At 43.4% G+C, this 13,768-nt stretch overlaps 2 protein-coding genes across 2 annotated transcripts in view; one reads left to right on the top strand and one right to left on the bottom strand.

The window, feature by feature from the left end:
• The window catches only part of LOC144158352 (uncharacterized), a 246,877-nt gene extending 242,791 nt beyond the window's left edge, over positions 1-4,086 (top strand). Inside the window, exon 5 of the mRNA XM_077689203.1 lies at positions 4,039-4,086. Coding sequence (XP_077545329.1) covers positions 4,039-4,066 — 28 coding nt within the window. The 3' untranslated portion in view covers positions 4,067-4,086. The remainder of the gene's footprint in view (positions 1-4,038) is intronic.
• Positions 4,010-11,982, bottom strand: LOC144158355 (uncharacterized). Its single transcript, XM_077689212.1, has 2 exons — positions 11,718-11,982; positions 4,010-5,678 (listed from the first exon to the last, which is right to left on the bottom strand). Exon 2 carries the CDS (start codon positions 5,600-5,602, stop codon positions 4,568-4,570), a length of 1,035 nt encoding a protein of 344 aa, XP_077545338.1. The 5' UTR covers positions 5,603-5,678; positions 11,718-11,982; the 3' UTR covers positions 4,010-4,567.
• Positions 11,983-13,768: the final 1,786 nt, after the last annotated feature.

The following is a 13,768-nucleotide window of genomic DNA, read 5'->3' as shown; positions in this document are numbered from 1 at the left end:
TTATTCTGTGTTTGTTCCTTCCTACGAGTTCCTCTCAAGTTCTACTGCCTCTGCTCGCTGCCGACGCTCCCGCATTCACCGACGGAAAAATTAAGCGCCGCAAGTACAGAGGCAAACATGACCTCTAGCAGACACATCAAAATCAGTTTCATTATGCATGCTTTGGTCATTTTCTCGAATTGTTTTAAAAGTTTGAACATACGCAAAGTGAGCGCTCAGCAGAGACGGACCCTTCATAGCGGCCAGCCGCCGCTACCACGAGGCAAGGGCGCATCGATTAATCGCAATTAAATCTCGACAACCAAAAAAGGAGGCAGCGCTAAGGCTATTCTTTATTAGCAATAAATCCTACCTTTGCTTGCTGCTGTTTGTCAACACTGACGATGGCGTAACGTAGGACTCCACGCTGACGTATGATCGCTCGTACTCGTAGGACCTTTCAGTGGTCGACCTCGAAGAATAAAAATCCTGAATATGCCGCTCTTCTATCGAAGCAAGGGTGGCAAAGTTATTTTCCCATCCTGCAGTGGGAAACACCACTTCGCGGGATTCGTATGCAATTATGTGGATGGTAGCTACCCCATAGAAACTGTGCTCGCAGCCTTTTCGCTTCCTTTCTAATGGCGGCGCAGCGGGTGCACAGTGTTGCCAGAGTGGCTTGCTGCTTTTCCGCCAACGATTTGGCCAATTTGCAAAGGGTCTATGATAAGAGAAAAATCTATAGAACACCCTACAAGTATGGCAAAAATTGTACAGTTGGTAACACTGGCGTCAGGTAAAGGATGAATCTTGGATACAACCAGCTTGAACTCAAACAAAGAAGAAGGAAGTGCACCACAAGGACAGCCGCTAATCTAACTAAATTTTATTATCAGTATGGGTGAATATAAACACTCAACACACAGTAAAAGTAATAAAAAGACACTATGCATGATCGAAACAAGTTTACAAATGTCACGGTGCTGACACAACTAGATATACACAAGCTACCGTCAAGGCACATGCAGATATGCAATCTCGTTAGGATAGAGACACACGCTTGTTTGGCTCACACACTTATCACCTTGTTCTTCTATGTGGAATGCCTCCATGATTTCGTGGGTTGTTTGATCACGGTGCCTAAATACAATGTTAGTGGCAGGAAAATTAGGTTTGCATACGCTGCACTTAGCACAATGCGAAGAAAGATGAGATGATAGAGGGCCCTTCAATGACAATTCATGTTCTTTCAAACGCACGTTGATACAGCGGCCAGTTTGTCCAACATAAGTTCGACCACAGGGTAAAGGAATGCTGTACACAACTCCTGTTGCGCAGGCAACATGCCGGTTCTTGTGTTTAAGCACAACTGACCCCTTTCTTATCACTTCCCGACTCTATCTTTCTGTCAAGCCTGCCATAACGCAACTTGTTACGAGTCGTGATAGCCACTAGCACTCCATAGCGATGGCCCACACTTTTTAGGACGTGCGTGATTGTATGAATCTGTGGGATGATGGGAACTTTGGGCTTTTGGGTGTCCTCTGCAAATCCCAGCAGCCAGACTTTGTTTTTAGGATTTGGAGAAGTTTTTCACATGGCCATGACAAGAGGCCCTGTGGAAATCCTGCCTCCATTAACATTTTAACATGCTCATTGAAACTGTCTGTCATCAAGTGTTGGCACGATTTCAAAACTGCTGAGCGAAAACATGACACGGCAATAGTGTTTTTAACAAGCTTGGAAGAGCGGATCAAAGGCTTGACCGATCGTGGTGCATACTTCCAGCAGACATGCTCCTCATCAAACCAAAGATACAAATCCAGATACAAGATGCCATTCTGTTTTGTTGTTTCAATCGTGAAATTGAGCCCCAGGCCAATTTGCTTACAGGATGAATCGTCATTACATACAGCCGGACGGCAGATGGACCATTCTCAAGCAATGGCAAATTTTCACAACACACTACATCTGCGCATAGTCTGCTTTCACATGTGATGACTAAGTTAAGTGTTAAACCAGTCACTTTTGTTGGGGTTATAAACGCATATATTTCCTAGAAATGTATGGAAGACAGAGTGGAATAATGACAGTGCAAACCAGTGCACAGCATAGCTACAACCACAACACTAACAAGCTCCACATTAACACATACAAGCATCCCAACAAACATAAACAGACACCACTTTGGGAACACATGCACATGCTCGCTCTGACAAATTCAGATCCCAATCTTTATCATTTATGAATTCTCTCAAGTTTGAAGCTCATATACATATTAATTTGTCCTTTCCACTTTCGCCTGGTGGCTGATGATTGAGGACCGCCTGTTTTGCTTTCACATATTTAAGGCTCAGGGTCAGAAACTTGCAGGCTCAATAAAAGGGTTCAACTTAAAGTAAGGATGACTCAGCGAGCAATGGAACGTAAGATGATCGGTGTAACTTGATAGAGAAGAGAGCGGAGTGGGTCAGAACAAACGCATGTTAAGGACATATCAGTAGAAATTAGAAAGAAATGGACATGGGCAGGGCATGTAATGCAAAGGCAAGATAACCGTTGGTCATTAAAAGTAACAGTGGACCCTACAGAAAGCAAGCGCGGCAGGGGGTGGCAGAAATTTAGATGGGAAGATGAGATCTAGAAGTTTGCGGGGATAAATTGGTCGTAGTTAGCACAGGAAGCGGATAATTGGAGGTTATAGGAGAGATGAAGGCCCTGCAGTGGGCCTCGGCAGGCTTACGACGATGATTTGAGGCTCTGATATGCACCAATTCCTGTCGTTACTTTGGCCCGGTGGCTGATGATTGAGGGTAGTCCCGTTTAGGCAACTTTCATTGGAGTGTGGAAGAATAAAAATTCCACCCCTTTCTCGTGTTCTTCTCCAGGCGTGGGCAAAATGCAGATTCTGTTAGCTGTACAAAATGCTGCAAGTCAGACGATTGATCCCAAAAGCGATGCATAAAATACAGTAGTGGACAGATTAGTGAAGCACAGCTGAAATTGGTGGGAGACATCACGGAGAAGCTGAGCATCAGGAGCAATACTGAGGGGAACATTCAGGTTTTCAAGAAGACAAATCAACCGAGGAGGAAATGAACCTTTGTATTAAATTGCTGTTTTGATTGACAATAAGACCAGTAATCCAATTATTTCAACAAAGTTAAAGAAGGTGGTGATTACCAGGACTTTCTTTCATTTAACATATGTACATCCAGGTATCGGTGGCTGGTGTTTTAGAACACCTTTAGACTGTTTCTGTGCAAAACTTTTCTGACAACCAAAGATTATAGCGTATTTACAATATGTCATCCTTCATTAAATATACATTTAAAACAATTAGTTTTTGACAAATGGTACAGGCATTAGATTTTTCTCTATGATGGAATCTTGCATGATATATCAAACATCCTTTTTGACATAGATAGCAAACAGCTTTTCACAAGAGTGCAATTGCTTGTGCAGAACAGTTGTTGCCAAATGGTAGTTGTCACCAAAGTGCTATCATTTAAGACTAACAAAAAGCTCTTCCAATGTGGTGAACACACCCTGCAAAGGATAAAATAATTAGCGCAATTACCCAAGTAACTTCCACGAGTGAAACTAGTCCGACGGTTACTATCGACATAATGCCTGGCATTAGTGCAGTACAAAGAAGTGTCTTTTAGTAAGCTGATCCTCTCAATCGATACACATGTACGGGTCCCCACTGAAGTGCAATTCTTCATGAGCAATCAACTCCCCTTTCTATGTGTAAATTTGACAGGAGATATAGAATTATGGCCTTTTCTGAGTGCACTCCTTCATGAGTGACCAAGCTGGACTATGAGTAAAGCTCTTTTGACAGGTTCTACAGACTGTTTTTCAAGAGAGTGCAGTCTTTCATGAGACCAGGTGAACTTTATGAGTAAAGCTTTTCAGAGAGATGACACACACAGAGCCCTTCGTGAGAATGCAGTTTCATGCGTGACCAGGTTGTTTTTTTTTCGTAAAGCTCTTCTTACAGCTGCTGCACACAAAAGGCCTCTCAACAGAGTGAAATTTTTCATGTTTAATCAGGTTGGGTCTTCGAGCAAAGCACTTCTGACAGGTGCTACCACATACAGCCTCTCGCTCGCCAGAGTGAAATCTTTTATGATCCAGCAAGCTGGAACTGTCTACAGCTCTTCTTACAGGTGCTACCAACATAGCTTCTCACCAGAGTGCAACCTCTCATGAACCAGGTGCGTGCTTTGAGTAAAGCTCCTCTAACAGGTGCTGTACACATACGGCCTACCGCCAGACTGCAATTTCTCATGAACCAGGCGCCTTCTTCGATTCTTCGAGCAAAGCTCTTCTGACAGGTGCTGCACACATGCGGCCTCTTACCAGAGTGCAATTTCTCATGATCAACCTGGTAGCTTCTCCTAGTGAAGCTCTTCTGACACGTGTTGCACACATACGGCTTCTCACCAGAGTGTGATCTTTCATGAACAGCCAGGCTAGCTCTTTGAGTGAAGCTCTTCTGACAAGTGCTGCACACATGTGGCCTCCCGCAAGACTGTGATTTCTCATGATCAACCAGGGGGCTTCTGCTAGTGAAGCTCTTCTAACAGGTGCTGCACACATACGGCCTCTTGCCAGAGTGCAATTTCTCATGATCAACCAGGTTGCTTCTTCGAGTAAAGCTCTTCTGACAGGTGGTGCACACATACGGCCTCTCGCCAGAGTGCAATTGTTCATGAACGACCAGGCTAGCTCTTCGAGTAAAGCTCTTCTGACAGGTGCTGCACACATATGGCCTCTTACCTGAATGCGATTTTTCATGATCGACCAGGTGGCTTCTTCGAGTAAAGCTCGTCTGACAGATGCTGCACACATACGGCCTCTGGCCAGAGTGCACTTTCTCATGATCAACCAGGTGGCTTCTGTGAATAAAACTCTTCTGACAGGTGCTGCACACATACGGCCTCTCGCCAGAGTGCAATCTTTTATGAAGAACCAGGTGGTGTCTTTGAGTAAAGCTCTTCTGACAGGTGGTGCACACATACGGCCTCTCGCCAGAGTGCAATTTCTCATGATCAACCAGGTTGCTTCTTCGAGTAAAGCTCTTCTGACAGGTGGTGCACACATAGGGCCTCTCGCCAGAGTGCAATTGTTCATGAATAACCAGGCTAGCTTTTCGAGTAAAGCTCTTCAGACAGGTGCTGCACGCATATGGCCTCTCGCCAGAGTGCAATCTTTCATGAACAACCAGGCGGTGTCTTTGAGTAAAGGTCTTCTGACAAGTGCTGCACACATAGGGCCTCTCCCCAGAGTGCGATCTCTGATGAATAACCAGGATGCTTATTCGAGTACAGCTCTTCTGACAGGTGCTGCACACATACGGTCTCTCGCCAGAGTGCAATCTTTCATGAAGAACCAGGTGGTGTCTTTGAGTAAAGGTCTTCTGACAAGTGCTGCACACATGCGGCGTCACGCCTGAGTGCAATCTTTCATGAACAACCAGCCTAGCTCTTTGAGGAAAGCTCTTCTGGCAGGTGGGGCACACATACGGCCTCTCCCCTGACTGCGATCTCTGGTGGCTGCCCAGGTTGCATTTTTCAAGAAACCTTTTTTTGCGAACAGTGTAGGTGCAACACATTTTTCTGGCACACAATTTCACCTCACGAGGGGGATGGTTGCATTGCTGACAGGACTGGCAGGAATGAAGCTTCCCTCTGAAATGAAATTTTTTCACGGTCACTTAAAAAACTCTTAAGTTGGCAGAATAAGATACAAAAAAATGAAATATGGAATGAAGATAGTGCAAGAATCAAGCTAACACAATCTTTGAGACCCAAGGCAAAAGGTGTCAACCTAAAAAATGCATTTATAGAAACTTTTTACAATGTACACACCACAGTAAATTCAAGGTTTTTGCAAATTTTTTTTTCACGGTTCTGAACAACTTCTGTCAAGCATTGTTTAACAGAAAATGTGGCAGCAGATTATATATCCATTGCAAGTACAGCGCTTCAAATTTCCTCGCCATAAACGAAAACTTTAATTAGGCCATACTAATTCTTCTCCGGTAGTGGGAATTATGTATGTTATTAAAGAAATATTTATACTTTACTCATTCTGTGTACACAAATACATAAACAATAAGGGCTTGATATAGGTGATTTTAAGTTTGATTAGTTCATTTTCTGGGGCAATATGAAAGTTAATTAAAACCTCCAAAACAGTGTGGCTTACTTATACAGAAAACAAAGCAGGGTCATTCCACACGAAACATCCCAGCGCCAAAATCAGCCATTGCCAATTTTGTCGAAAGAATTTCAGCTAGTTGCCAATTACGTATCGGAGGCCCACACACCGAGCATTTTCGTCAAAAAAATTTTGCAGTCATGTGAGCACTCCTTGAAGTTTCTGCAAACAAAAAAAATGTGGTTGAACATAAATTTAAATAACTAAACCATGTAGAATGACAAATACTGTAGAACCTTCATCTTGCCTTGCTGTTTGATGCTGCACCTTGAGTGAAGCCAAGAATTTTTAGTGTTGTATATGTTAAAAACGCAAGAAATGGTGCGCTTTCAGAATTTTTTGCAAAAGCATCATAAAGCTTTAGCCCTGATATTTTCACTGTGATATTGTTATATTCCTTGAGTGTCTACTGAAAATATTTAAGGTTGATTACACACTACTTTTTAGGCCAGTTGATTACAAGAATGTTAAAAATGAGTTTTTCTCCAACCTTCAGACCTACATGAAGCACCAAATCGTAACAGGTAAAATTACTTGAGACAGCTCATTATACGCACCCAACATTTAGCGTTTCATTCAGTAAATCGCAGACGAGATTATACGCACCCAACATTTAGCGTTTCGTTCAGTAAATCGCAGACGAGCAAATTTCCTTGGAGGCAAGAATTTCTTTTTAAAGTGTGCAACACTTTAAGTGAGCCACACTTCTGTCCACTACTGAAGTGTGTCCCCAGCTCGGAATGCCTACATGCCTACAAACTTTTATGCGCCAGGCATGCGCACACCTGGCTCTCTGCTAAATGAACATTTTTTGCCACTTGACACCACAAAAATACATCAAAAACAGCATAATTCGGCTAATTTGCCACTTTTTTATTAATGGGTCTACACACAGTCAATTACGGGAGGTGAAGCAAGCCTGATCTGACTGTCTGATGTGGAGGAAGAAGAATCACAGAGTCGTTTTTCCCTCTGCACCACACTCAACCTGGCCCACAGACGTCACGATAGGATACCTCTTACAGCAAGCATAAAATTTTTAGCCACTTGTCTCCTTTGCCTTCAGTTTTTTATCCACAGTGGTTCAACTCTTCCCCAGTTGAATAGTTAGCATCAAAGAAACCAGCCTAGTTGTTCATATTTGGTTGTTTACCTGAATTTTTTTGGAGCTTGAGTAGGATTTAATGTCAATGTGAAGTGTTGAATGCATAGCTGGTCTGAAGAGTTGCGTTTGTTTGACTGGAATTGCCACGGCTAATCGTGAACCAAGCTGCGCTCTTGTTTTAAAACATGGGAGCCAGATTAGTTATTTTTTTGACATTGTCTTTACCCTGGCATACGGGTCCTTTGGCATTATTCTGACCCTGAAAAGGTCTCGACCTCTGGATACTTGCTCTCAGTGCAAGACCTTTCAATGCGCCTCTGATGTCATCATATGCAATTTTGCCATGTGGTGTGGCAAATAAATTCCATTCTGGCGACAGTTCATAGTCCACTTCATGGTAGCAGAGATTCACGAAGTTCTCTTCTGTCAGAGAAATATTAAATTTTGTAGCTGACGCAGACCTTGTTTGTTTCGCAAGCACTGTGCTCGGAAATGTGTGTACTGCAACTGTGCCATGCTCCAAACAGTCAGAAATAACTGCACGAGTGTACAGAAACCTCTGCAGGTGCGGTTTCCTGCTTGCCAAAATATGTAGCTATGGGGTGTAGTTGAACCTGTGAGTTGACGCAGTGGTATGACTGTGGCGCGTACTGAACTATAAAGCTATATATTCTGCATACTTCATCACTATGATGGTCTCGTGCCAACTTCAGTTGGCTCTAAGGTATCGGAAGTAGCTGGCTTGCTGCTCACTGATGGAATGGGGGACATTAAGATGGTTCAACATGTCCATGAACTTTGCCGAAAATTCTTCAGGCATCAAAAAATGTTCTTAGCATTACAATGTTTTCCACTGATCCATTGGTGGATGTGCGTCATCCTTAATCCTGAAGACGTCAGACAGACTTTGCTAGAGTAGTGTTTCTGTGTAAGCCCTACCTGAGGAGGCTGGGCAATTGCCGAAAATGCAGTCTTCATTATCAAGTTGGTATGATGTCATAGCCAAAAGTTCTTCAGTTGTCTCCTTGAGGTTACTAGAGTGGAGCATTAATTTAAAATACCGGTGACACATGCAGACATATAGGGTGTGTGTACCACTTCCACCTGCCTAAGCAGAGTGTCGAGGGCGCAAAGCTGTGAATATTGAGAAGCCACACTTTAAATCAAGCACTCGCTACCACTGATTATGCAACTCTTTGTTTCATTAACAACAGTCGCTTTTCGAGGCCTTGAAGTGTGTCCTTTTGAACTGATAGGCTAATGTTCTGATTAATGCCTTCATTACATCACTAACTGGGTGACCACATTTTCGTTCCTGGGTGCCTAGAATGCCACTGGCAGCCTAGATTTTCATTGCCTCTCGAACTTGTTCTTGGGTTGCTCCGAAGAATTTTATTCTTCTTCATGAGACCAAGAATGGGGCGTCAAAGTAAGATAATCATGTTTTTTCACTTTTCTGCAGGGAAAAACGTTTTTGAGGTCGTTCATAAATATCACATAATCGCTGAGAAGTAATTGGCCACCGTCGTGTGTCACAAGTGGATAGTTGGGTCAGTACCCTGGCTGTAGGGATCACTCCCGTAGCGATCTCTTGGAAAGTTTCCATAGACCTCATCATGCAGAGTTCTGGCTCATACTGCATTCATTTTTAATGCAGCTACCTGTGGCTGCTTCTGACTCCTCCTTTTCTGTTTAGTTACCCAAAGCTTCACGCTCATCTTGAGTGCCTACACACAAAACATTGAGATGGTCTCTGAACGGTACGGAAGTTCCTTATTTTCGTGTGCTATATAATAACTGCCACTTGGAAGCTTCACAAATTCGGTATCTAAGAACGTGCTCAACTAAAGCGAGGGCATCAACAAGGGCCATGTGGTCGCTGTTGACCTGTGGCAGTGATTTGAATGTGTGAGTCTCAGCACAATATAGACCCAATTTTGGAAATATATCGATGGACGTAAAGTTGCTTGCGGTGTTCCAAATTGTTGTGTCCTCATGAAGAGTGCTTTGAGCGCAGCTTGAGGTGCTGATGCATTTCTATCAGATTGCACACAGTTGTAAGTTACTGCTGAATACACTAAGTGGTTTTGTGGCAATAACTCAGCTTGGAAGAATATGGAGGAATTTTGCTTCGTGAAAATTAGGACCAAGCATATGAGTAAGCTTCCGAAAATAAGCACCTTTTGAATGACACTAATTCCTAGCTCCCTGTACAAAACTTGTTACCCTTCATTCATTATTGGAGGTTTAATGATGTTTATATGGCCTCAGTTTTCGACATTGTGGGTTTGGACTGATCACGCTGTAAAATCTGATTCCAGTCAGTTAGGTGGGGCCCTAGCCGATCTTCACTGCAGTTATCTCCGCGCACTACTCCATCAACATTTTCCAGCTATGATCTATACCAATGCTCCCAAATGCCTGAATCGTGTCCGGTGTCATTCTACAAAAATACCCGCACACCTTCCGGCAAAGCCCACTTTTTTGCAAATCCACTAGAGCTCTTTTTCTAATCCGATGATGCAAAAAATCACACTGGCATTGGTCGCTAAAATGACTCCATCAGCAAGCCATGTTTCATTGGCTTGTTAAAGTTTACATTGGAGTTGTTGCCCACTCAAAATTTCCACTTCCTGTCAGCACATGGGCTTCTGCAGAAATCATTAACCAAATCGCAATCATAACATCATAAACACATGAAGATTGCAGAAGGAGAGGTGAAGAACAGAGGAAGAAGTAGTGCAGGGACGCAAGGCAGTCAGGCACTCGAACTCGAGCTGGATTCCAGCGACCATCTGTGTGACCTCTGCACTGCTGGGTTCTCCTTATGCCAAGGTGCACTGACTTTCTCAAGCACTGCAAAATGTGCCAAAAGGGGCTCGTGTTTCTTCAGTCCAATGATATTACTACCCTCCATTGCATAAAAAGCATGCCATCCTGCCATTGCTGGAGATGGTAAAAGAACAGTTCCTTGACGATAAAAGCACGGTGCAAGGCTGCCCAAAGCAATTATAATGTGAATATGATTACTTAATTATTATAACTATAATTCATTGGCGTATCTCAAATGGTTATGTAAACTTAGTGCTACAATATTCTATATTACTTCGCTTGCACTATTTGTTACAAGATTACCCTCGAGATGGCATTATATGTCCATATGGAGTGCAGAGGCAAGCACACCAAATCTTAAAAGGAGTACTGACGCAAAAATTTCAAACCCGAGATAACTATGCAAAAGGTTTCTTTGGCAAGTTGAGATATCTCCCAGCAAGTTTCAACAGTAACCGTTCATCATAATATTTGAAATCTATTTTATTCTTCGCACACACGAGAATCGGCATCAGTATGACTCCACCTACTCCTCCCGATCCCAAACTGCCGACGTCAGGGTCCCGGTTATGTGGCCAGTGCACTAGCTGCAGTTGGCGCGCGCTGCTTTGGTTTGTGTATCACGTCACGGTTTTGAGACTTACATCATGCTACCCGAGGCATGATAAGACGGTGAAGATGCGCGCGAGCTCCTGCGCACGTCCAGATAAGCAGTGGTGCGAGAAAAACGGTGACATCACGAGCACTCTCCTGTCCTGGCGGCTGCCTCGGTGCTCATTTAGTCGAAACCGAAATTGACACAACTAAACGAGGCTGTAAATAATTATTTACACTGTGTCCAACCGCCTAATGTGCCATTCCATGAATAGTGGGTCTTGTAAGCACCAATAACAGCGACAAAAATGTATCACAAAAATTCTGCGTCGGCGCTCTTTAAGCAACCAAAGCATGCCCCTTTAACACTTTTACTTTTTTCTTAAGCTATGTAGGCAACAATGATTTGTCTGTATGTATATTTTGTTTTTCTCATCATTGTTATAAAGATTATTTCCAATGATGCCCAAAGCTGTTTCTCGAACCAGGCACCTTCGAGCGTGTTCTATTCCCCAGCAAACAGATTGTATACCACTGGGCACACCTGAAGTAGATCAAAACAAGTTGTACATTACTTACTGCAGACAACTTCCATAGCTTCCACTGCATTGCATGATAAGTATGAAACAAAGAATACCAAGACTAATGAAACACTGAAATTGGTAAATTCTCATGGCCTCATCGAGTTCATAAATATTTCAAATTAAATGGAATTGTTGGAGAAACAACATTGTCAAATTTCGTCATTTATGAGACTCAGGCAGGATTACAATGCTGTTCATACTACATATAGGTTCATCATTATATCCAGTGGTGTTCTGCGAGCTACTGGTACAGTTTCCACTGCTATTCCTCACGGTGCACCCTCCACTATATTTGCTGCATAAGATACCGACAAAAATAAACCACAGCTTTTAGCTTGCACTTCCCACACCATATATGTCCTGCAAACAGCCTTGCTAGCACCGCAACCCACCCTGCATTGCCAGCGTGTCGGTCGCACGAGGAGGTGTGAGGACTGGGTTCAGCCGAAATGTCTGCACCATGTGGGGAAGTTGTGAAGTTGTCCGGTACATTCGAATCTCCAACTTGGGTGTTGCTCCCTTCCAGAACTGCGAAAGTCAAAGGTTTGAGCAAGTGAAAGCAACGAGTGTTATAGAAATCCTCAAACAGCCTGTATACTGGAATGCACAGCACAGTTTCATCTAAGTGGGACTTTGTGATCTGCAGGGTGTCTACCAAGTTCACATTTTCAATGAAACATGATAAAAACGGCGCAGCTAGAGAGACAGGATGCAAAGAACAACACAGGACTAGCGCTGGCCTTTCTTCTTTCTTTCTTTGGGTCATGTCACTAACTGTGGTGTTTTTGGCATGTTTCATTGCTTCGGCCAACTAGTCCACATTCAAGCATTGACACATTTTTAAGTACCCCAAGTTTCCCAGGTTTTCTAAGAGTGCTTCTGCAAAGGAACACACATGAAACAAATGTTGTTTTCAATGAAGATTGGCTGCACCTTGCCATAAGATGCTGTTACTCTCTAAAAAGCATGTTAAAATAAAACAAATGACCTCATAGATTTCAATAGGGAAGTTATATGTTTCTTCTACTTAAAATGAAAACATAAAAAAGTAGTAAAATTCACAACGAATAAAATATCTCCAATAAAATCATAAAAACATTTCAAATTGTGTCAACATTTTGAAATTAGGGCCTGTGCTGAAAAATATCTGCGCCACCAATAAAACACAGATAAGTGGAGTGAGGTGACCATTTAAGTGTTCACCTGCGAGCAGTACAACACACGTTCTTTGTATATACACTCATACTTGTGATTAGAGCGACAAAAGCAATGCAACCTCTGTCACTCCAGTAATCCGCGACCCAGTGTCGCTGCTACGGCGACTAGAGGGATTGGTCTTGACCCTATAGGCATTTTGCAAAGATAAGGCAGCGCCCCGTCGATCCAACCCCTAGTGCCACATGGCGAATAGCTGCTCAAATGGTGCAGGATTACGCATGGTCAGTGGCCTGCACTGCGTGTCTGGTGCCCTTTCAAACGGTAGCCATGGTGCAGGACAACATGCAAACGGTATTTTAGGTCTTCGGGAACTAAATGAACTTGACAGCTTTTATCGAGGGAAAAATTTAAAAAAAGCAAGACGTCTGTTTGGAGCACAGCTGGATATGATGTCAAGGAAGTGCTGGGGTCGTGCAGGTTGGAGGTGTCAGTGAAGTGTATTCCGCAGACGAAAATAAGCCAGTGAAATGCGTGAAGCTCAGTGCAAGTTTCTTGGTTATACAAGTGCAAGTTTCTTGGTTATACCGCATGGACACAAAGAATTAGAGGTCACATAATTGCTTGCAGATCGACAGCAGCAGACAACTTTTCGACAAAATTTCGGACAAAGCGACAGAAATAAGAGCACGAACCAGCAACGCTGCGCACATCTTGCTTAGCATGGAGGAGGAAATTTTCGCACAGCTTCCATCTTGTCGGGGTCAGGTTGCACTCCTTTAACATCAACCAGGTGGCCGAGGATGGTGATTTGCCGCCGTCAAAACTTGCATTTGGAAGAATTAAGTTGAATTCTGGCTCGGCGAAAAACGGCCAGAGCGTACGACAGGCATTGGAGGTGGGTCTGAGATGTTGCAGAAAAGATGCTAACGCCATCAAGACAGCAAAGGCAAGTTGACCATTTAAAGGCGTGGAGGAGAGAGTCCATTCGCTCGGATGTAGCTGGGGCATTACAAAGTCCGAATGGCATTACTTTGAATTGGTAGAGACCATCCGGAGTGATAAAAGCGGCCTTTTCGCGGTCCTTGTCATCGACAGTGACCGGCCAGTAGCCGGAGCAGAGATGAATGGAAGAAAAGGACGCGGCACCATGAAGGCAATCGAGCGAATCATCGATATTTGGAAGGGGATACACATCCTTTTTCTGATTTTGTTAATGTGCCGGTAATCCATGCAGAATCGCCATGTCCGATCTTTCTTTTTACCCACAACTAGTGACGCCCCAAGA

The sequence above is a fragment of the Haemaphysalis longicornis genome, unplaced genomic scaffold (assembly GCF_048455015.1).
Source record: "Haemaphysalis longicornis isolate Haplotype H1 unplaced genomic scaffold, Haemaphysalis longicornis Haplotype H1 scaffold_10, whole genome shotgun sequence".
NCBI lineage: Eukaryota > Metazoa > Arthropoda > Arachnida > Ixodida > Ixodidae > Haemaphysalis > Haemaphysalis longicornis.
The sequence above is the reverse complement of the archived record's forward strand: the minus strand, read 5'-3'. Positions and strand labels throughout refer to the sequence as shown.